The sequence below is a fragment of the Gasterosteus aculeatus genome, chromosome 18 (genome assembly GCF_964276395.1).
Source record: "Gasterosteus aculeatus chromosome 18, fGasAcu3.hap1.1, whole genome shotgun sequence".
NCBI classification, from domain to species: domain Eukaryota; kingdom Metazoa; phylum Chordata; class Actinopteri; order Perciformes; family Gasterosteidae; genus Gasterosteus; species Gasterosteus aculeatus.
In genome coordinates, this window is record NC_135706.1 from 1310672 (window position 1) to 1335132 (window position 24461).

General features: G+C 49.5%; 2 protein-coding genes across 10 annotated transcripts; one reads left to right on the forward strand and one right to left on the reverse strand.

Annotated features, from left to right (window-relative positions):
* Positions 1-3939, forward strand: fbxo16 (F-box protein 16). The gene is made up of 9 exons (XM_078093953.1): positions 1-86; positions 353-444; positions 704-739; positions 1028-1234; positions 1324-1554; positions 1635-1785; positions 1881-2100; positions 2448-2674; positions 3086-3939. Exons 4-7 carry the CDS (start codon positions 1028-1030, stop codon positions 1898-1900), a joined length of 609 nt encoding a protein of 202 aa, XP_077950079.1. The 5' UTR covers positions 1-86; positions 353-444; positions 704-739; the 3' UTR covers positions 1901-2100; positions 2448-2674; positions 3086-3939.
* A 153-nt stretch (positions 3940-4092) lies between these two features.
* On the reverse strand, positions 4093-24214 carry fam49a (family with sequence similarity 49 member A). Of its 9 annotated transcripts, none has more exons than XM_078093949.1 (14): positions 12352-12558; positions 11983-12233; positions 11834-11886; positions 9120-9199; positions 8740-9013; positions 7679-7800; positions 7282-7387; positions 6957-7093; positions 6803-6880; positions 6572-6688; positions 6380-6459; positions 6013-6139; positions 5836-5906; positions 4093-5534 (listed from the first exon to the last, which is right to left on the reverse strand). In XM_078093949.1, the coding sequence occupies exons 5-14, from the start codon at positions 8885-8887 to the stop codon at positions 5471-5473; spliced, it is 1050 nt and encodes a 349-aa protein (XP_077950075.1). In that variant the 5' UTR covers positions 8888-9013; positions 9120-9199; positions 11834-11886; positions 11983-12233; positions 12352-12558; the 3' UTR covers positions 4093-5470. The 9 variants fall into 9 exon arrangements, with proteins under 9 accessions (XP_077950075.1, XP_077950077.1, XP_077950074.1 ...); XM_078093951.1 differs by having other exon boundaries at positions 8740-9016; positions 12352-12556; XM_078093948.1 differs by lacking the exons at positions 11983-12233; positions 12352-12558 and adding an exon at positions 24044-24207.
* Positions 24215-24461: the final 247 nt, after the last annotated feature.

The following is a 24461-nucleotide window of genomic DNA, read 5'->3' on the forward strand; positions in this document are numbered from 1 at the left end:
GGACGTGGGACGGAGAAGAGAAGAAGACGAGTTGGGCGTACGGCGCGTTGGGTCGGATTCGTTCTGTCGGCAGAGGAGAACCGATGGTGAGCAGTGTGTTAACTCTCTGAACGCTGCGTCAGCTGGATTTCATCTTAACTCTGGAACGTTTTTTGGGTTTCAAAGACACAGAAGTACATTTGATGAATTGATGGATGTAAATGTTTCAGGTGTGGGTCGCTTACTGTCACTGTGCACGTAGCATATGTCGCACTGAGGGAGGACATGCATGTTAGTAACATAGTGCTCTGCGTACTTTACGTGCCGACAAATTTAACTGGCAAACATGTAAATAACGTGTTACCCTCCCCAGAGCTGCCGCGTGGCGCCGGCGTGCCAGACAGGCCCTTGGCTACGTCACGGAGCACCTGGACTCCTCTGCACCACCCTGCTTCCAACAGCAAGGTCAGCTCCACCCGGTCACACAAACACATCTGCTCCTATTCACAGTCGCACATGCTGCAAATACCCTGCAATCAAAATGTCACCCAGACGTCAGCAGCACAAGACACGTGAACGGCCTCCGTGACAGACGTGTTGTTTTATTATTGATAATGTAAAAGCTCACAGCTACATTGGACTACGTTCATGAGCAGGGGTCAGACCAGATGATTAAAAGGTTAATCTGATCATTAACCTTTTCCACTTTGCTCTTCTTTCTCAGGTGTTTGAAGAGAGGCGAACGCTTGTGGCAAAGTGGGTGAGTCAAAGGGACAGTTCACCCCACACTTACCCCGCTTGTAGCGTCAGCTGTAGATCCAGACACTTGTGGGGTGAGTTCCCGGGGGTTTGAGGTATCAGTCTGCCCCCTCTGCGATGTGATGGGCCGATACGACACTAAACTGTGGGTGAAAGGAAAGCAAGGAGACACTGCTGTCCCTTTAAAATGATGATGAGGATGAACAGGGAATGGTTGGCTGTGCAGTTAGAAACCCCTCTGTGGGCCACCGTCTGTCCACCTCATCTCAGTTTCCTCTGCCTGCGTCAGATGGACGGGTGGTCCGGCGGCCAGAGGAAGGCCGTCCTGCAGGACTTGGTGCTGAGCTGCTCGGTGGAGCAGCCGAGGTTCCTGAGCAGCAGTGTGAGCAGACGGCTCCCCCTGCAGGCCGCAGACTTCTCCTGCCTGCTGCCCAGAGCCATCTGCCTCTACGTCTTCTCGTTCCTGGACCCCCGCAGCCTCTGTCGATGTGCCCGGGTACTGCAGATGTTGTTTGACTCGACTCCTCATTGAGCCGGCTGAGAAGCACCGACTCTGAGAGGCTTTTCTTCTGCTCCTGTGAGCAGGTGAGCTGGCACTGGAGGAGCATGGTGGACCTGGACCAGCTGTGGATGCCCGAGTGTGTGAGGCGGGGGTGGTGCATCAGCTTCTCCCCCTCCCCTCTGGAGCAGGGCGTGTGGAAGAGACGGCGCTGGAGCTGCAGGTTGGGAGATCAGATCCAGAACCAGCTCGGCGGTCACGCGTCCAGGACCACGGCTCAGCAGGAACCCTCCCACAGAGCAGACCCACGTTACAAGGTGACCCTGCTTTAAAATGCAGTGACGTATGACAAGTGCCACCTCCTCGTCCCGGCATGTTCTTCCCCTCGTTCCCCCAGGAAGGGCCCTCATCAGGCAGACAGCATCACCTACGAGCGTCTCCAGGTCGGCGCCAACAAGCGAGAGGCCGTGGAGAGACTCCGACAGGCGTCCCAGAGACACCCTGCGCTACCTGGACAACCCGCAGCCCGCTGACGGAGCTCCTAGAACGTGAGGCTGCTCTGGAGAACCCAAACTACCATGTGGTCAATGGGACGGGGGAGGCAACGACACTCAGAGTTGAATATTCTAAATGATTCCTTTAGCCAAAGAGAAGCTTCTGTAGAGAGACGGCGTCCACCCTGGTCCGGTCATTCTTCGGCCTCTTTGACCCCCTCCCCGTCCGCCCACAACGCGACTGATTGATTGGTCTGAATTATCAGACCGGCTGAGGCTCCACCCGCTCACTGCCTCCTCCGTCTCTCCACCCGCAGCCAGAGGACGCCGCCTGAGGCGCGTCACAAGCCGCGCAAAGCCAAATCGCTGGTAGGCCACGCTCCATCCGTCAGCACCAACACGGCCCCACTGCGACCCCCCCCCTGCCTGAGTTAGAAGGCGAGCGGGGGGTAAAACCAGCAGGCATAATGCATAATGGAGCAGCGTTCACACAGAAAGAGCCCGTTAATGAGCTGAAGCCTAATTATGCTGATGGGGTTTGAGGGAGGGGGTGAGATCGAGGACACTGTGGCGTTTCATGTTCAGGCTTTCATGAAGTTGTTTAGCCTCATTCTTTAGCGTCCACAAAAGGCCGATGTGAGAAGATCTCCACATGCACGATCACGTTGCATTCGCTTTATGAAAGTAACTCCAGTTCTCCGATCACGTTTCCTCAGATGTTCCTCAGCTCCAGCTGTGGACCCCAACCTCCTCCTCCTCCTCTTCCCCCTGAGACCCAAAGGCGACCACCCTGGGCGTCTGCCAATCACGACCCCCCCGTCACCAAGGAGACCGCCCACGGCCTGCTGCGCCTGACCCGGTGGAATGCCGGGGTCCGTCCGGGCCCGGTGAGGTCGGCGGTTCCCCGGCTGAGCGAGGAGGCGCTCACACCGCAGCGCCCCCAGTAAGTGATCCGGGGGGGGCTCCACGTCCTGTGGGCGGAGTGTGATGTAACCACACAGCAAGCGTATTCAGCAGCAAATATGGGTTCGAAGTGACTGCAGTTTGTGAGCCGATTAGGAAGGTTTCATGTCTCAGTTTGAGCTAAGTGGAGGTAAATTATTGAGTATTTTGGTTTATTTCTAAATCTGTATTCAAAGCAAAGCACTAGACGTGTTGTAGGCTGCATAGAATGCCAACCGGTACAAAAGCATCTCACATTTAATCTCTAAACACAAATCAGACAGTTTTAGAGTATAAAATGTGATGACAACAAATAGGGGCCAAAATGTAAAATCAGATATTGTATCGGAGAGTAAAGAGTCTCTCACAGGTAGAAATACTCATGATAACCGTTCTGATTACTCACGCTTAGGTAGACCACTGTTTGGGGTTCAGTTCTGGACCAGCTGTGGCCCACACACACATCTGGAGGACCACAGACCCACAGCGTCAGGACCAGATTCACTGCAGCTCTGCGGTCACAAGGTGTAGTTTGATATCCGTATTCTACAAATGCCCTTCACAATGCGCACGCTGCGCGGCCGGAGATAAGGAGCGACGTGAACCTTCTGAGGACATCTCAACGTTTAGCTCCATTAGTGTCTCATTGTGTGAAAAGAGCTGCTGCAGAATCAGCAGCCCCGAGATTATAATAGAAAGCCGTCGAATATTTGAACACATGTAAACACACAGTATACAAAAATGCCTTTCTGCAAATATTTCACATCAAAACCATCCACACTGCCGCTTTGCAAGGGTCGCATCCCCTTTTCAGTAACAGGTTTTAATCGAGGGCCGACGGTCTGCATATAGTGTAGTGTATAGCAATATAGTGTACGTTGTGAATGCGCCGGTTCTGGTCGATGACTTTATTCATGATGCAAAAGGTGAAATAAAAAATTCTGTTTAAGAAAAAGAGCCAGTAGTATGAGGAAACAAAACAATATGTAAACGTTGTTTTTGAAAGCTTTAGATCTCGTTCTTTAAAAATATACTAATTCAGCTACTTGCGTTTTCTTTTCATGCTTTGTACTTCGCCAAGTGAACCTTTTACTCCACATCTACACCTGAAAAAATGTAAACATACAAAGGCTTTATGGTCTGTTTTCTAGAAAATGTAATGGCAAAAAAGAATAATTGAAGAAAAGGAACACATTATCTTACCTTTGTTTGTAAAAATGAGATTTTTCCAGTTTTTCATATGAAAGGATCTATTGCCTCTTCCTCCAATTGTTTGAGTCTTTTTTTTTTGAATATTACAAAACTTGATTGACGTGATCATACAAGGCTGACCTTTACCTGTAGTGGAGTACTTTTACTGTAACATCTGGCTACTAGCTAGATATCACATGCTACAATCAGAAAACCAAAGGAAACCCATTCTGTATAAGAAATGTACCCATTTTATTACCCAATCCAAACGCCCCATACATACAAAAACAAAGCCAAAAGCCACTATTTATTATCCACATGGAGTCTCAACTCAAGAAATACGAAAACAATAAGCGTCAGTTTGAGATAAACAGCTGATTGTGTCTCAGTATTCGTAACATCTGGCCTTTAGCGCCCAGCAGCAACATGTGGGGAGAGTGAAGCTTTGTGCACTTCAGTCACCAGCATTTCTTTCATCAGCGTCAGTAACTGGACGGCGTGCACGGAGCACTGCCTGCGCGCTGATGGAGGAAACATGATGGCCGTCCAGGTTTCAGGGCGCAGGGCCGTGGTGACGTCATATTTATCGTCATAATACCAGGTTTCCGCAGCGGCGGCGGCGGCGGTGCACGGCGCTCACGGGTGTCGACCGGGGGAGCACGTGGAGGTGTGAGGAGCTGCTGGTCAGGCGGAGGAGCCCAGGACCGTCCACGTGCCGGTTCCCACGCCGGCTACCACCAGGGAACGCCTCTCACACAGTGAGAAGGAACCTTCAATTCTAGCAGTAGTTTGATGGACAAAACTGAAACATGGTTTAAAACAATGTCTGCGTTCGATATAAAAAGATGGAGCCGGTTCCACTGGTCTCACCAGAGGAGAGGAGTCAAACTAGCCGAACTTTAAATAACATTAAAAGAAGTAGTTCACTTAAGCTTATATAATTTATTGGGGATAACATTATTCTTTTTGGGGCTTTTCTTTGAGAGAGTTTTTCATACAAAAGTCACTTAAAACGTTGCCTGTTTGGCCACGTGGAGGAGCGGTTAAATAAAACGTCCGGTGGGAGATTTGACTTCCTGTTTCATCATCGCAGCCTTTTCAATACTGGATCTGACCGGGTGTGCAAAGTCACTTTCCTCTTCACAGTGGATGCAGATTTCAACAGAAGCGTGAAGAAAACGAAGCAAAGCAACGCAACAGCCGGCTATAAAAACAGGAAACAACCTGAGTGCTTTCAGCGCGGCGCACATCAAACCGACCGGCACGCGCTGGTATGAACCGTTACCGTTACACGCTTTGAAAAACTAATTCACTTCAGCTCCACAAACCAAGAGCTGCAGACTAAACTAATTCCATTGTCATAAAAAGATTGAGAAGATCCAGGGAGAAGCTCGGGTACGTGAGGCCGACAGGGATCCATCGTCTGTGATCAGTAGGCCATTCAGGTGGTCATTTCAGAGGGAAGATGCTCCGCAGCTCTCAATAGCTCCGCTATGCAAATACACGCCAGTATTAACATCCAGTCTTTTTAAATAATGTAAACATGTACATCTTCTTTGAGGTCAGAGCATTGAACCTCTTCATACGGATAAAAAAGGAGCAGATTCTACTGGAGCATGGCCCGGATGTTCTTGGGCGTGGACTCGTCGTTCAGGTGCTTCGTGGTGAATCTGAGGAGAAACAATGGCGAATGTTATCTGAGGATCCGCAGCAGCCATCAGCCCTGAGGGCCGGACCCCCATCTGGGAACCTGAAGGTTGTGTGGGGACGATGGGGCGGCATGGAGACAGGGAGAAGGTCTCCAGGTTCAGCTGCTTCTTCGGAAGCTAAAAGGGAGCATTTCCAAGCTGACAGGAGGAGGACACTCTACTATGACGACGGGGGAAATACTATGATCACACAGACTGAAGACCATCGCTCCTTCCGTCTTTAGATTACTGGTATTTAATAAAAGCGCGAGCATGAACCTACCTGAGGGCATTCAGGAGGCCTTCTACGATGTCTACTGGCTGCTCCTTCAGGACCTTTATGCAGCCTTTCATCTGAGGAGGAAAGAGCAGAGCGGCATCACCACACACACTACACAGTGATGCTGCTACACAGATGTGTGTGTGTGTGTGTGTGTGTGCGTGGTGGACAGCCTCTTACGTCTATCTTTGAGGACTTGTTGAAGGCACCGTTGGGGTGGACGTGGTCGTAAAGAATGATGACTCCCACCATGACCCTCATGCAAAACAGGAGCGTGTCCTCGCTGCTGAAGCGACTGGAATATTCCCTGAACACACGGGAGCAGAAGGTTGTACAGGGAATCAGACAGATGCAGGTCCAAGCCGCGGACATTCGTCTCCTCCGCGTTCAATGCTGCCGCTTCACGGCTGCGTGCGTGACCTCTCACCTCACTTAAAAGTGGGACAAAACAAAACTCAACTGGTCATGCTTTGGGTCAAAGTGCGTCTCATTTACAAACGAGTTCCTCTCCTCTGAAAGGGAACGAGGCGAAGGCGCGATCACTCACGGCGTCTCCAGCATGACTTTGCACACGCTGGCCATGGTGCTCAGACAGTCGGTCGTGTTCTCCAGGGGAAGACTCTTGTTCTACACAACACACACACACACACACACACACACAGGGGTCATTTCGTCTCCCTGGACTGGACAGTGGATGCGAGGTTTCCCTGAAGCTGTACAGAAGGTGACAGACTCTCACCTCCGTCACAAAGTTTGTGGTGGCGTTGCTGAGCGTCTTCAGCATGGGCGTGGCTTCTGCGTAGAACAGAGACATCCTGTTGGCCATCTCGTTGTTCACTTCCTTCTCAATGTCCAGCTGCAGGGACACACACACCACAAACAAACAGGGCATCATCGTTACTACACACACACACACACACACACTGTAGCGACCGCAGCAGACGCGAGTAGATCTCGTTGGACGACTCACGTTCATGTTGTTGATCCGGTTCCGGCTGATCGTTCTTCTGTAGTAGCTGAAGTCATTCTGGATGGCGGGAATTCTCATCTGAGGAGAAAGAGAGTCAGCGTGGGGACGGGGACACCTTCAGCGGGGACGGGGGACTTTTGCGCTGGCAGCAGACCTTGAGCTCGTCGAAGCGCAGCGTGAAGTGGAGGATCTCAGCGAACTGCTTGGCCAGGGCCTGCTCCCGCTCCAGGTGCTGGGTGGGCGTGAGGAGCGGACACGTCAGGCACTCCAGCAGGCTCTGCAGAGCCTCCTCTGAACACACACAACGCAAAAACCTTCAGAATTTAACAGATTCTACGGAAAAGCAGCAAATAAACCAAAACTTGCTTTCAAAGTCAACCGATTTTGTTTCATCAGGTCCACGTATCGGTCACTCGAGCAGGGGGACGTTTTACTACAGATGAAAGTAACAAAGCTTTGCTTCTCCGCTGTGAGCGTACCGAGTCGCAGAGAGAAACTGTAGAACCTCTTGAGCTTGATGACCAGCGGGCAGACGGAGTTCCAGGCTCGCTCCTGCAGCGTGAAGTTGTTGGGGTTTTGAATCGCCTGGAAACAAACAAATACAATCAACACCGGCTGCTTGTATCGCTCTGTCATGCAGCAGTTTACATGTCTGTCATTGACTCGATTCCCATGATAGACATTCTGGAGTTATGCTCAAAAACATTAGTGACCTTTAACCACCAACAACATTTGGCGAGCAGAAGGCATCAGAAACATTCTGCACCGCCACCTTGTACCGGACTGAGACCGCCTGTCCTCTACAGTCAGATCGGACACGTCGTCACATTTTGAAGAGAAAGAACACAGTGTTTCGTGTGTGTTTGCGCGCCTCACATCTCTGATCTCCTGGCCGGCTCCTTTGTACGCCTGCAGGCCCAACAGGATGTTCTCCGAGTCCTGGAGGACGGCGTTCACCTGGTTCCACACCTCACGCTCTCCTTCTGTCGGCTGGGCGTCTGACACACAGAAGGTGCAAATGTGTGTCTGATACAGAAGCTCGTGGCCAGCAGGACAACGGTTGGCTAAGCTACCGCAGCGGTCACAAGCGATCATCGCCTTTTCACGTCAAGTCGAGTCAGCATTCTGAATTCACCCTTTCCAGGTTGAAAAGTGACATGATTAGAAAAGGCGTCGATCCGACTCGTCACACTGGGTTGAAAGCTGAAAGCATTGTTTGACTTCATCTACCAGCTTCAGTGTTCGCGATGGAAGTGAATCCGCCGCAGCAGGATGAACTCACAGCGTCCGCTGTAATAACGCCGCATCAATGAAAGCAGATCTAACTGTGCGTGTCTGCAGCCTGCGCGGAGACCGCAGTCGTCTCCATGACTCCCGTCTGCCGAGCACAGGGCCGGTGCCTCGGGGAGTTGGTCGGTTTGCTTCAGTGTTGAGCACACGCGCATAGATATTGTGGCAATCCGAGCGAGGGCGTAAATACGAGAAACGGATTTTAAGGGTAACGAGCTCCGCCCGCCACGAGCACACAGAGAGGAGCTCGGCCACATTGTGAGAGGCGCTTCAGAAAGAGGCGACTCAGTGGTGCATTGTGGGGGATGTTGTCCACCCCGTACGTGTGGAAGCTGATTACATAATGAAGCTGGCAGGAAGGGAAACAATGCTTAACAGAGACCAAACACTGCGTACTGGACCCAATGACGGCGACACGTATGCAGAAGGTCCTACTAACGGCGCACATACAGGGACACGCATGCAGGCGGCTTAGTGAACGCGGACGGCAAAGGTCAAGGGTCAGCTCCATTCTTCATTATGAAGTGAGGGATTAATCAAGACGTACAATACATGCATGCAGAGGCAGTTCAATAGTGGAATCGGCTGACCCCTGACCTGTCAGGATTAGGGGGGGGGGGGGCAGGACAGGTAGAAGCTGTGCTCACTTTCAAAGTCAAGGAAAAAGTTTGGCCCCTGCTCGAGCTCTGTGCAAGTCAGCACTTTTAACAGATTCCCCATTTGGCTTCTGCAAGAGAGGAAAATCAGAAGGAAAGAAGGAAGGAAGGAAGGAAGCATACGTGGTGTTAAACTCATCTGAACAAAGACTGCAGATCAGAGGTCAGGAGGTCGTGGCCGAGTGAGAGCAGACGAGGGAGGGGGGGCAGGGAGAAAAAAAGAGGAGCAGAAGCCGACTCCTTCGAGGTCATCAGGAGCAGAACCCTGCTGACAGAAAGGAAACGGCTGAGCTGGTTACCCCCCCACCCGCTCCACCCTCTCCACCCCCCCACCCTCTCCACCCATCGCTCTCCCACTTTCACAGACTTACTTTCAAAGTCCAGGAAAAAGTGGGGATAGTTCTCTATATCCCTTGTTAGGACTTTTAGCAGGTTACCCATCCCAGCAAACCTGGTGGTAGAATAGAGCAGTGAAAAACAAGGCAGCAGGAAAAGGACATTCAATACGTGTGTGTGTGTGTGTGTGTGTGTGTCATCCTGGAGCACTCGCACAAGTTGTTCCTAGTGGGGAAAAAAGACTTCTAGTTAAAGAGCTTCAATCCCTGCAGTGTTTAGTGCCGCAGACCTCGTCATTTAATACTCCGGGGCTTTTGAGATTCCTACAAAAGCCAAACTCAAGAACAAGCAGCAGCAGCAGCAGCAGCAGCAGCATTCAGCCGCTGTGAAGCTTTTTGCTCCAGAACAAACAAACGTTGTGACTGACCAGGAAGCTCCAGTAGCTGTCAGAAGCAGCATGTCTGCTGAGGAGGATTTAGTGAACAATAATTGTTTCATAGTCAGTGAAGACAAAGCACGACCTCCTCCCACCGTCGCTGCACAAAGCTCCTGAGGTTCTGATCCAAGTTCCCTGCTCCTTTGTACTTGTGAAAAGTGGCCGGTAGGCCCCGTGAAGCGTTAGGTAGCAGTTTGAGAGGGAACGGTGTCCCTGTGATGACAGCAGGCCGCAGGCTCCTCGTGGCATCATCTCTTTAACGGGTTCAAACGGTTTGAGAAAAGAAAAAAGCATCAACATTGGACCTTTTGTCTGTAAAAGTTTCAGTTGTTAGCCCATAAAAGCCCCTGACGGTACCGATCATAGTGTATGAAGAAGCCATAAGGGGGGGCGTCCTCTTCGCACCCTCACGAGTGGCAGCGTGAAGCGGGAACAGAGGAGACTGTGTGCTGCAGCGTGCACATGATGATCACACCGCCGCCGCGCTGCAGCCCTTCATTCCTCATCTACCGCCGCTCATGGATGCATGCGAGCCGCGTTCCCACGGTAACAGAGATCTGCCTCATGGCGTTGATACTGACCTGAATCCGGGGGGCTGGAAGGCAACGTTGCACCAGAAGGGGGCAGCGCTGCTGCACCTTCCACTCCGAGCTGCGCTGAAATGACTCGCGTCGGCCCACACTTCTCTCTGGGGAAGAAGGGCGGCCTGCGGCTACAACAAGTTCCTCTGCAGAACTCCTTGAGGGTTTGGGTCATAAGAGTAGCGCAGCTAGCGGAGTGCACGTGATGCACGCATGTCACTCAAACTGGTACACAAAGTCTACCAGAAATCATCAACGACTGAACCTTCCACTACAGATGCACAGTGAACAAACCAGCTCCACCAGCAGCATTCCTTCTTCCTCATCAGCTGGAGAGGAAACAAAACCAGGCTGCGCTCTATATTCACACTACGTGACGTCTGAGAAACGTACAGTAGAAGAAAGTCGTCCTCATCCTCCTCCTGGTCATCGTGGAACCATCAGTAGAATTGTGTCTGTGTGACGCACTGTACTTGGAGTAGATATTCATTTTATATATACTTATATATACACAAAAGAACATCAAGCACATCTTGATTGTGATTTTTTTCTCAAAAGGATCATCAAGTTACTTTTCCTCGTCAAATTCAAATAAGGAAATCAAATGAATATTTTAGGGTTGAAAATACCGTGCCTGCTTACAGCTAAACAGCTAATAATAATTCATTCAATAATTCTGAAATATAGATTTGTTGTTGTGAAAACATCGTGGGTACAATGTTTTCTGGGCGATAACGGCACAACCTGCAGTAATGTGTGACTGAATGAACACGGCCTCTGGGCAGCTCCGGATCGGCGGGTCAGGTGACCACAGCGACGGGTCAGGTGACCACAGCCCCCTGTGGCGGTGCACAGGTCAGGAGATGGAATGGATGCTTCGTTGAATTCTTTTAGGGGACTCAAACACTGACTCAACAGGAAAAGAGCGCACACACAAAATGAAGGTTGTTAATTCTAGCAGCGATGTGAGCCTGAGGACAACGCGCTCGGTCACATGACTCCGGCCGGTCTTCACTCTTCAAACCACACCGAGCGGTAAAGCGCTCTGGGAATTTCCTTGCCTGCTCGCTTCCTCTTTCACTAGATGTCCTGGACTGGAGGGGAGGGAACTTTCCTCTTAATGCACCGCGGCGTGCGTTAAATCGACCCGTGTTCCCGGTCCAGAGGGGCCGTGCTGCATGGGCATCACAGCACATCTTTCTCTTTGTGGCCTTATTTACAAGAAGGTTCTCGTCCTCACAGAGAAGACAAGAAGGACCAAAGGGTGTCCATCAGTGCTCCTCGTACTGCAGTGCCACGAGCGTCCTCCGTCAACCTCACTGGAGCAGCTCAAACCGTTTAAAGCGCGTGGAATCCACTCTGTCCTCACCCGGCAGCGAGGACAGAGAGCAGCGTGGACAGAGAGTTGGACAAACACTTATCTGATGTGAACAGCAGTCTCTCGTCTAATAACTTCATGAAGCGTTTTAGAAATTCACCATTATTTCCCTTTGGCACAAGTTTTTCTATTGTCATTTGTACGGCTTAACTTTTATGCAGCTTTAGCAGCGTGTGGAGGAAACCAGAGTACAAACAGACCCACAGGGGGAAGTTGCTCTTACACGACGAGTCCAGGCTGATCCCCATCGTGTAAACCACTGTGACTATGTGGTCTCTCTCCAACATGACTACACTAGTCCAACAAACTCTCTGTACAGTGTGTGTGTGTGTGTGTGTGTGTGTGTGGTATCACCTTCTCTGGTGGAGGAGCTCAGGTCGCCGTCTATATCATCCGCTTTCTCTTCACTGAAATGAGGGAGAAGAATTTGTGTTAAATCGGTTTGGACGGAGCCAAAATAAACGGAAACCATCTGTTTTTCTGACAGCCCGTTAAAATGTCACCTGTCGGACAGGTACACAGCACCGACTTCAAGCCCCTTCCTCTCCACACGTGCATCCAGCAGGCGCACACACCGGCCTCCACACAACCGAACTCAACGGTTAGACCGGGACATGGACCGTCACCAGCAGGTCACGTCTGCTGCGTGTTCAGTGGAGGTCAGCGGGACTAAACGGCGTGATGCGTGACGAGCAGGCGGGATCAGGCCCCTCTGCTCTTGAGGGCCCGCTGGCGTGTGCCGAGTCCCCGTGGCCTGAAACATGGGCGGACTCAGACACGTCACGTCACACATGCCGAAACGCCATGTAGACCGACAGACTCCGCCGCCACACAGCCAACTTCTCCCTTTCTTTGCACAGAAACTTCCTCACCGGCTTTCCCTTCTCTGGCTTCCTCTTTCAGTGACACGCGACTCATCGTCTGGGGGGGTTTGTGTCCCTGTGACAGCAAGACAAAGGCTGTCAGCGACGCTCGACTCGATGCATTTAGACCGTCCGTCAGGCAGACGGTCGACTTTCCCTTCAGCCTCAGCGAGCCATGGGAGTCACCCGGGGGAGGGGCTATGCACGCACGCCACTAAAGAAATAAACATGTTTTTTCCGGAAACGTCAATCAAAAGCCAGAAAGGAATTTTCCACAGACGTCACACAAAAACGCATAACAACATAATAGAATATTAGAATAATAGAATAATAGCATCGGGCCCTTCTGAACAACAGGGTAGATTTATCCTCAACCGTCCACTGTGGAGATTGTGATGCAGCTGCCCAGACTAAGCGCTCGTGGGTGACACCATGACGCATCATCCCCTCACACATCAGGGCCGCCGGCTCTCTACTGGTTGTTGGTGTTAGGGATTTAAGCCAGAAGTGCTCCTAGTCATAGAATTTATAGTATGTGTAATAATGTTTAGTGTTTGTGTTGTGAATTATAGTTTGTGTGTTATTAGATATTAGTTATTACATTAACATGTTAGATGATGGGAATGCAATTTCAATCAAACACAATTCATAGTCATTTAAATCATATAAACACTGTACACATTAACATTCTGTCACAATGTGATGTAATGAAGACAAAGGAACTGTTAGAATTCTCCTGCAGCCGCTTTGATAAGTCGCTTTAGACTTGCTCAGAGGATTCTCTATTTCGCGAAATATTTTACTGTTCGTTTTGTATTTCACTTTGTAATTGCGTTCCTTATAACGTTGTTTAGTTATTAAATACTTTTTGATTTTTTGAATCTACGCAAGCTGACTCTTTTGATTCTTCGTTTCCGGCCGGGACGAGAACGAAGGAGTGAGGCCTCCCTCGAGAGCTTTCCGAAACCCGAACATTGGGAAGGAGACACTTGACTTCCTGCTCCGGATCGCTGTGTTCATTCCGTCATTGGGCAGCCAGGGTCACCAGGGTTTTACCTTTGTTATAATTAAATTACATTTGTTCTCTAGCACCATCATACGGGGGGGGGCAGGTCGCTGCGGAAGGCCAGAAAAACGCTTCGGTGACGAGATTGTCGTGAGCGGTCGTGTCCACTCAGTCGGTACCGGCTTCACAAAACAAAGGCGGAGGTGAAACCCTCATTCATCCGTGAAGGTGGCTGCTCACCCGGAGGTCCTTCACAACGCTCACAAACACAGCCAGAAGCTCAAGGACACCACGTCACGCCGAACGCCCGTGCTCTCCTCGTCCATGGTGACGCCAGAGAAAAAGACACACAATCAAGTGTCCACACAGACACACACACACACACACACACACACACACGCTTTGCCCTTTACAGAAAAGGGGGGGGTGTGTGATGGAAGCTGTCCCACCCGGCTCGGAGCCAAAGAAACCTGCATTCAGACGGACCATGACCTCCTCCTGAAGGGAAAAGGTCAAGGGTCGGCACCCCGCTTCGGCTCCCAGAGGCTCTGACAAGAGCAAACATGAGAATAAACTAAATTATTCATATTTTACACAATGGACGAGTTTTGAAAGGGAACACCTCTTACGCTTGATGCCAAACGGTTTCACTGAAAATAATAAATAATAAATGCTTTTACGTTTGTCAGGTAATATATGAGTCACATAGTACGCTGCTGTCAAGGCGCTTCACCTGCTGGGGGCCGTGATCCATTGTTCACTCCGTTTGAGATGTTAAATGTATTTCAGTTATTCTCTATGCAGACCTACACATGCCAGTGTGCTTTATATGCCCTTCAGAATAACAACGGGTGAGCGAGCAGTTAAATGTCAATGTTTGCCTATTTTCTTGTTCTATAATTTATTAAAAACAACCAACTAAAGTTGTTACATGAGCACATGTCATATTTTCTACGCCATGATGCCAAATGGCTTTTGCCCGGTGGCAGATATGGCAGAATGGGTCTGGCTGGTAGCGGTTGCAGACTGCAGACAGTAGAACAGAAGTAGGGGTCTTTGAGGAGCGTGATTTACATTTACAAGGACGCAGGCGAGACTCCGTGCCAGTGACCGTGTTCACACAACACCATATCCCAGAGTGCACTGCGTTCCACGGACCATCGCAGGGTTTCCATCACTCATTTCCTCACAAAGAATAGATGACATTATCTTGGCTAAATGTTCCTGCACGAGGCTCATGTTAACTATCACGCACTCAGCCAGAAGCTACTGACGTTACTGGTGACTCGGTACGGAGCGATGGTGCCGACGTAAAGGCAGCACAGGCCGCCACTGTTCACCAGACGCGTTCACAGCTGCTGCCACCGACCATACATTCACATGTCCATTCACATGGGAGCACAAGGGACTGCGTCTGCACCACTGGAATCCAAAAAACCGCCATCCAGAACATTTGCATCTGGAGATGAACCAAACCCAACCATGGCTCCTTTTAGACTTTTAGATGCATACAGCTCAACTAAAGTCTTTGGATCGCCGTCAAAACCGGCTTCTGGCCCAGAGGGGAAGAACAGCCCGTGACCCACTTATTTTGTCAACGCTACATTTGAGTTTCCGCAATTCAAATGAGCCGTAATTCAGATTAATGTGCCTGTGCTACAAATAAGAGAAGCATCGCATAGACAGGAAGCAGGGCCTTTGGTGAAGTGAGGACCACATCTGTGTTTGAGCTCATGACACGTTGCCTTTGTTCTCTTTACCAGTGCTCTCTAATCTTCATCCACCATCAGGTAGGCCACCCTCTTCTCTCCACACTGTACGACTCCTTCAAAAATAGACGTACTAAAAACGGTTTAAGACTATAAACATTTTCCTCCGTGAGGCTGCAGACGGGAGACGTGGACACAAACCCGGGATGGCGTGACAGACATCCAGGACTCGACCCGCAGTCAATTATTTACATGGGTGAGCATCATCTGCACCACCAGAAAACACACATTTACACACTGGGGGCGGGGGGGGGGGGGGGGGTCTGTGAGCCTATGCCTCCATGAGGTATAAGAGGAGTCTTAACAGACTGCTCCAGATTTCATCAAAAGAAAGTAAAGGATGGGAGCGACATGCGTAGGAGGGGACACATCTGGCTCCCGCAGACCCCCTCCAGGGTTCAAACAGGGGTTACCACTCAATGGAGGTTCAATGGGCTGGAAGCCCACCGACATCCTGGGAGTAAACGAACGCACAACTCTCCAATGTGACAGCTCTCTTTCTTCCATTGTGCACGGCAACCGCTGACGAATGGATGACGGATCCAGAGCCCACCAGTGAGCTCTGGGGGGGGGGTGAACGTAAGATTAATTCTTTCGACAGGTGACCTCCTTCACTTAGGATTTCAACATGCTCCTACAATGTGAGATAGATTCATACAACCCTTAAAAGAATAACAAATGAGAAACGGAGGAAGCTACAACTCACCACACTCGAACCTTTAATCACAACTGATGCTCAGGTGAACTGGAAAGTGCAGGTGGAGCTTTGTGAGACCCCCATGACAAGGCTCTTGTCCCTCTCCACGCAATATTTCTGCACAGCATTCTGCATATAGAATGATGAAAGTTGAGGTATTTTGTCCCCACAATTACAAAATAATCCTGAGTAATACTTCAACTCCATATCGAGCAACTCACCTGCCACTAGAAGCCTAACGGACGAGACTTTCAGAGGCTGGGCGCTGAACCGGTTGAGAGCGGTATAACACCTCCGTTCGGTATGAAGTTCTCACGTACCGTTCATACCGGTGTTGCGCCGTGACAACTGACGCGGCTCTTCGGCAGGCGGCACAATTTATTTATTTATTTGTCCACGTCATGAAGGAGCGCCCAGCGGTCGGAGCTACTTGTCTCACGTGTGTTGAGATTGAGTCGTGTCACAACAACAAACTCTCTTTAACACCACGACACAACGGATACCGGCAGAATCTTTATAAATTCCGTGTTATGGATTTTTGGCCATACCGCACTGCCCTAATTCACCGGTTTTGTTTTGTGACTCTTTTACATGAAATCTCAACATAAACAGCTTTTGGGCAGAAAGTTTCCTTCATGTCAAAGTGAAAACCCATTTTTTTTTTTTTACAAACTAATTCTAAAACACTGTATACAAATATACAGAGTAAAATAAGTGTCTGCATAAAAGCCACCTCCTTAAAAAGGCATCAGCCTAATTCAACAGAAGTCCAGCACGCCCACTATAGAGACACCTGTGCCTGGGACGTCCGGTCTGTGGTTCATCGGTGTCCATGCTACAATGACAACATGAAGACAAACCAAAGATCATCTAAGGGAGATGGCTACACAAAGTGTCTAAGAAAACGACAACGAGTGCATGAATTATTGAACAAGAAAGAACAACGTATGACAGTATTTTATCCATCCAGCCTTTATTCAGGCTGAGGATCACATGGTTCATGATCACCTTCTACGAGAGCGTTTTTACAAAAGGATGTTTACTACAAAAGAGTAACCAATGAATCCAACTAAAAGTAAGATGAAGTGACTGCAGATTTCTGCCAGTCGTGAAGACCTACGATAGACGGCGAGGAGCAGCGAGTCATTGTGATCACTGGGAGCAGAATGGGAATCATTTACACTGAACAAATAGCTTAATAGTCTTAACGCTGATCCCAATCACGTATGATTAAGTCACAGTTACACCGGTGAATCTGCTCTCGGCCTAAAATGTTCGTGTACTAAAGCCGCACTCCAAAGTCAACCCGTTTCCTCTGGGAGGGACTTTGTATAAACCAAAGGAAACCAAGATCAACACCAACGACCCAAAATAACTTGTGTTTGGGAACCTCTAGGAAAATGAGTGGCAAGAACAAAGTGATTGTTTATCTGGCGCGCTACAGGCTGCTGTCACTATAGTTCATGAGCGCCAACACACTCAGATAGAGTGGCCATTGAATATCTACACACATGACCTGGCTTTCATCAATCTGGATAAAAAATATTAGTTTAATTTAACTACAGTTGTTCTATATTTTTTTTATTGCAAACCGCTGAAAAAAAATATACATTTTGCTAATAAACCTAATATGCAATGAGGGTTGAATCATTTTGTTTATTTATTTATTCACTTATTTATAAAATAACTTTATTTATAAATTCATTTATTTATAACACCATTATAAATGACAAAGTTACCAAATACCTTAATATCCACAAAAAAAAATAAAATATGTGCAATGCAAAATAGGGCTTTCAATAGATTTTTAAAAATAAAGTAATTAATCGCAGTCTAGAGTTTGTTATTCTTTTGAGTAATAACTTTAGAAAGCGTGTATTTTAGACACCGTTGAGATGGAAGTAGCCTAGCAGCTAGCGTAGCCTAGCTTAGCCTTGCGGTGCATGAAGTGGTCCGTTTGCCACACGTCCCCCTTCTGTTTGACACGCAGAGGAATTCTGTTTGTTTTACGTCCAATGCAAAAGTTCTCTTCACTACCGTCTCGCTCTTTCCTGTCTGACTGCAGCGGTTTTGTTTCCGGGGTCAACTTCTGGAGTAGTTGTGTTAAAATATTTTATCGCATTAATCTTGGCCATATTAATCGCATGCTAACGGTTATTGCACAGCCTGTATATAATAGCTGTCTTTATACATAATATTTAAAGAGATTGTGGATTCTTGTTTTTTATTACACCTTATTTATAAAAACAGTTTTTGATGTCATTTCTTGTCTTTTGCACCTTAAGCTTTGCTGCTGTAATCCTGTGAATTTCCCTGCTGCCAGACTAATAAAGAATACTCTTATTTTATCTCAACTTCAATATTGGCAAGATACTGCAGGGCTACTGGTGCTTGTACAATAAACTGTGAATCTGAAGGGACGTATGCACACCTGAGTGATCAGCAGTCAAACACACCAGGCAGCCGCTTTCAAAGAAAACAACGTCGGCCTCGGCCTTCTGCCTCCATTTGTAAAACCCACGAGCCGTTTGGACTGGCCAGGAAAACAGGCCTTCAAATGGGGTCACGGGGGCGGCTTCTCCCTCCGGCTGCTCCGCTGGAGCAAATGGGTCAGCAGGGCGTGTTGGGGGGGTTGAGCTCAGCTCCAGGGGAGGTTGGCGGAGTTCCGCCCTAATATGGACACGCGGTTGGGGGGGCTGGGCGGGGGCTGAGCCCTGCACACCACCACCACCACCCCAATGGCCGCCCGCGGCATCGTTGGCGCCCTTTACCCGTCCCTCTTACGGTCCACTTCACATACCAGCACAGGGGTCCACAGCTCGTTTCCAAGTAGTCTCGCTGCTGTCTGAGACGCTGAACCCGGAGCAGATCACAGTCCCAGCTGCTGGCCCCCGGGGGCCCTCTGGGCCCGTCAGCTGGGCCTGCTGAGTTTTACACTTGCTCATTTACAGACTCCCCACTATCCCCGAGCCACATCTGGCCTCTGCTGGAGGGAGGCAGAGCGAGACTGCTGATAATGGCAACAAGGGGAGGGGTCAGGGGACGTAGTAAACAACCCGGAGAGCCTCTGCCGGGGCCGGGAAAGAGGGTGGGACAGCCGAGAACAATACAAGGGGAAAAGAAAGGCAACAGGGATGTAGGAAAGTTAAGGAGGGCGTTTGGTATTTGAGAAGGAGGCAGAGTGGCGGTCTTGTTGCGAGCAGCCGCGGCTCCGTAGTGGGGCCGCGGGTGGAGGAATTCCTCCTACGCCTCCGCTCAATGCCACTTGTGTTCCACCGAGCCGTGTGCGTGCCCGTAGCGCAGCACATACAAAGGGCGCCATGTGTGCGTGGGCCCGAGTCTCGTGCGGGAGCATCAGGCGATCTCCACCACTGGCTGGGCAGAGCAGCCGGGCGGCGCTAACAGAAGCTCCCGTCACCCTGACTGCAAAGATGACGCCATTAATAATGAGCCATTAATAATGAGCACCAATCGTTTTCAGTAGCTTCATATCATCAATGTTGCAACTTTCACAGCTAGTAGGTCGAACTGAGAGCAGCTAAAAGTGTCACAGTGCGCTTTGTTTGAGGCGAGGAGGCAAACGAACTAACCACCACCTTTTCTGACCTAGTTATACCTGGACTAAAAGGTCAAAAGGTGGCTGCTGTCCGACAGTAAGAGCAGCAGCTTGTTGGGGCTGCAGAGTCTCAATGGTTCCATTCAGAATAAGACGCCTACGATGCCATTTAAAACTATTTTGATACATGGTTTTTCTCACTGTAACTAAACTACCTTGAACTCTGTAATTTAACATAAAAAGCTTCTCTTATTAACAAACAAATACCGCCGTCTCAAACCAATCCCCGTTTTTGGATGTGAGCATTCAGAGGTCTTTCAAAATGATCGGTTTCTGGGACACGTGTGGAAAGTGTACAGAGAGGAAGTGATGTTTATAGGTGGCACCATCTCCTGTAGTATCAGATGTCCACTGAAAGCAGGCTTCTGTAGTCATTCACCTGTCCATCACATGGTCCATTTACAGTTTATTATAGATCCATGACACCGTAGACCATAAAAATATACACCAGAAACAGCTGCATCAACATCTGTCGGCGGCTGGAATTTGATTTCTCTGCAATATGACAAGAGCCAAAAGGGTCCATTTCCCGAGTTCCCCGTCAGTGTGAAGACAACACATTATTTAAGTAATTTCTTCAAAAACGGGCAATACGACCACAGAGAGGGACGTGGGGTGTCCCTTGTCACGGTAACCTATTTATGGAGGGCAGGCTAAGAGCGATCAGTGCTAATCCCGTCACATTGGTCTAGTAGACGATACCGGACCTTTACGGGCCGAGCCTTTGGTTTCTGTCATCAGACGAGTCTGACCGACGGCAAGATCGAGTGCCCTCAGTCAGTGCTGCAGCCTACGAGGGCCTCCTTACGGGGCCTCCTTACGGGGCCTCGCAGTCCGCATGCCGGAGATCTTTGTGCCTGATGGTCTACTTCAGCTTGTTTTCATAGGAGGAACAAGCAGCACACAGAACGACAGAACAGGAACTCTGACAACTCTCAGTGCCACGTGAACCTTATCTCAGGAATAACCGAACACAAACACACACTTTCTATTTTGCTCGCAGCACCTCCAGGTTTCAGGACCAGTAACCAGCATTAATGATCCCAATGCCAACACGCAGGCTTCAGGATCAGAGTTGAGGGACCTGCTTTGCAGCCCAGCCAGCCCGGTTGGTATTGTTGACAGTTCTGCCCGCGTTATGAACAACAAACCGCTGTGAATCGGAGGGCTGCGGATCCGTCTAAAGGCAGAGCAACAGGTGGCGCGGGAGCAGTCGGCTCTCTCGTCTTTGTCGAGGTTAAATGTCGGGTTTCTACACATGCAGCTCGACGTCAGTCCAGTTGAAACAAGGAGCGCGTCGTGTCCCATCATTAATTGTCGTGCTGGACAAAATTAGTTTGCGGCAGCACAACGTTCTTCTTACATCCAGCGTCTTCAGTGTGCGCTCTACTTTCACCAGGTGATGAATTTCATTTAAAATGAGTCTAAACTTCTAAACGCTTGATGTATAACGGTCATTGTTATCTAAATATTAATCTAAATACTTCAGGTGGAACTTTTTGGTCCTAATTGAACTCCCCTAGTGGTCTTTCTGATGTACATTTTGATCAAAGGTTTTTACATTTGTGACATTTACCGTTTGGTGGAAGGCAGCCGGCGCTGTAAACAGCATAGATACGATCACTAGTTTTACAACTTTCAACTGTAACACGTTTCCCAATAAAAGCCCGGTCTGGTGCCTGAATAAACCAGAGCAAAGAAGGAGCTCCACCCAGCTGCTTCAGGTTACTTATCTGAAATGATGAGACATTACAAAATTAATAAGGGACTGTGAAGTGAATCAATCCTTAAAGAAAAAGCCCCTCTTATTGAGAAACTGAAACGGGTCTCTTATGGTAAAACTACCTTACATGATGTTACAGGAGCAAAGAACAGCTTAGTGAGGACAGGAACACTTGAGGGGAAATGAAGTGAACAGGACAGTAGCCACACACACACACACACACACACACACACACACACACACGGTTGACTACACAACTAATCTAATAAAAACAGGAGGGGATCGCGCCGGACCACAATGAAGACAAATAATGGACATTTTTCCTGGTGGACGTTGAATGCCGGAGGCTTACGTGTTAATACACTTTAAGCCTTTTGGAGATAAGCTGTTCTAACAGCTGAGGTTTAATGAAAAGGCTCCTTGTGTAAGTGGGCACACTATTACAGCCCAAATGATGCCCTGAGTCATAGGCCTCCTCCTTAGTATTCAAATGTGCCATCAGGTCACAACAACTGACGTATTCAACCATCGATTGTTTACGTACTGTGAAATGTCCTTTTATTGACAGTGATTACCAATCATGAAGCCCCTGGACACCCTGCGGTGTTTCTCCCACCATTGGACAAAAGGTGCCCCCCTCCCCAAGAAAATCTGGATTTATTTATTTTTGCCCCCCCCCCACGTGCGCACGCTCGCACCGCAGCGACTACCGGAAGAACCTGAGGCACATAAACACATCGAACCTCAGCTGGCAACAAAGGGAAGTAACGGTACACGACGGATTCAAACTGCTTGTTCAGCCAAAGCCTCAAATCAGATATTAGACTTGGCACAACGTGCAGCGGCGCTGGAAGGAAATCCTCTGGAAATTCTCAGTGTCACAAAACAACTTGTGATTCATTCTTGGCCTCCAACAAACCTAAAACTGCTGCTGCAGGCTTTGAGTTTCAAACTGTGAGTATCATGAACCTTTATGGGGCCTGCGAGACTGGAGACCTCTTTAAAATATGACTAACGCCCGTTTCCATCACCACAGGGAAGCACGAAGCTGGTCTCAGGCAACCTGCAGTGCAACGACAGGTTGAAAACCACAAGGTGAAAAAAAAGGGGGGGGGGGGGGGGCAGCGCCTGAGAAGCCACATCCTGTTTTCCGGTCCCGCACGCAAACACCAAACTGAGAGCAGAGCTTTAACGTGTGACATGCCCCTTTGCGTCCGATACCTGCACATGGTTCCCACACGCCACGCACAACCCAACATGAACCGATCAGTCGGTTCTGTATTAGCCGCAAACGTTTAACACCAGGCGAGTACAGTAATCACTGCCACCACGGCCAGTCTGCTGCAACATCCTCAGGATACGTTCAGAAAGCTCCACGTGCCCTGACCTGCCCCCGCTGGGGTTTGAGGGAACCCTAAGGCGCTCAGCTAGAACAGGCGGCGCAAAGGACATGCACAACATTTTACATTCCCCCACGAGAGATCGGGTTCTGCCACTACAGCAATTTGTTCTGTATGTTCAAGTCACAATAATTCAAGCAGCGTTCCAGAAATGCAGCAATCCGGGCTGGCATGCAGGCCGACACAAAACACACATGTGCACACACACACACACACACACACACACACACACACACCCTGTTGAGGAGGAGTGCAGCTGTTGCTGTATGTTCCCTCTTGACAAAAGAGCCATTTCAGTGCATCGAGCACATTCCTCAGAAACAGACATGTGGGATCTCCAGCTGGCAACCAGTACGTTCCTCACTGTGAGCTAACTGGTTCCAACACAACGGCTCGATGTTCGTTGGACCCACGTGGACTCGCTTTTGAGAAAATCTGACTGAGTTCTTAAAAGGTCAATGCCAACCATGTTGGTTCCACCAACATCATCATCATCATTCCACCGGTTACTTCCTCACTTTCACGCATCACTTTCTATTCGCTGATGCACTTTAGTTTTAAACCATTTAATTTAAACCATAGCCTTATACTACTAACCCATAGCATTATATTTTATTGTATTCCTCGTGTCTTGTCGTCTGCTGTTACGCAGCAAGTCAAGTTCCTTGTGTGTTTGACACATTATGGTAATAAATGTTTCCTGATTCCTGACCCCGGGTCGCTGTATCCTTCCATCACACAACGTTACACCTCACACCTGCAGTGACTCACAACAGACACGGATGTATTGCTGTTATTGCTGATAGAATAACGATCTGTCAGCAACATTAAAAAAAATAAATCACACCCATGACTCACGTAAAGAAAAGAGAAAGGAACAGCTGCTGCGTGGGACGTTTACAACCGAGAGCAAAACGTTGAATCAAATATCTCATTATTAAATGGTTATAACTTGATGCACAGCGAGGTCTCGGAGTATTTCACACACCACCACCGATATAATGAATGGATATTCATTCAAGCGACCGGGGGCCGAACTCATAATCAAATAATTCGCGAAAGTGAGAAGGGAAGAAGCTCAAGCGAGCCGTGGGTCAAAGCGTGCCGCTACGGGACAAGCTAAGCCCGCCGGCTAGCCCGCGTTAGCCGGGGGGGCAACGCGCCCACCGACCCGGCAGAGAACGCGTCCCCGCCGAAACGGCCAGAGAGGCTTACCGGGGGCCACAGGCAGCGCCGCATTACAGCCTCCGCGCGCCCGCACAACGTTTAACGCCACCACGCAACCGAAGCCGCGGGGCCGGCGCCCGGAGGCTGCTAACGCTAGCTAGCAGCGCTAGCACGCCGACCACCGGCATCCGCTCGCGTGCGGGGCGCGTCTGACAGTCACCGAACCGCCGGCGACACACAACTTGCCAACGGCGCCGGGGGGGGGACGAACAACTCGGCGCCCGCGAGGCGCGAAGCAAAGTTGGTTTCACGCGAGCTCGTACCTGCGTGTCCGTGGGTGGCGCCTCCGAGGGTGAAACGCTGGGCTCTGATGTACCTTCACCGACCGTGGCAGCTCTGAGTCCCCCGCAGCGACGCAGCACAGCACGCGCGCGCTCCCCCCTCTGCCGCCATGCAAATGACCCACCTCCAGGCCCCGCCCACCGCCACGCCCCGCCCACTCGCATCTGTAATTGGTGAATGCGATTAAATCAACAATTGTTCAGCTTTTCTTCTTCTGAATCTGCAGTGAGTTGCAAATTTTTTTGAACCTCAACGTCAAGCCGATATTAGAGTTTAAGAAAAATGCATCTGTTAAAATTCCTGTGCTGTCTCCGTAAGATAGGTCCTTATAGTTATAATACTGTACTACCTCCAACGCTATTTAAAAATTGTACTTGCCCCTACTAGTGTTCCATGTAT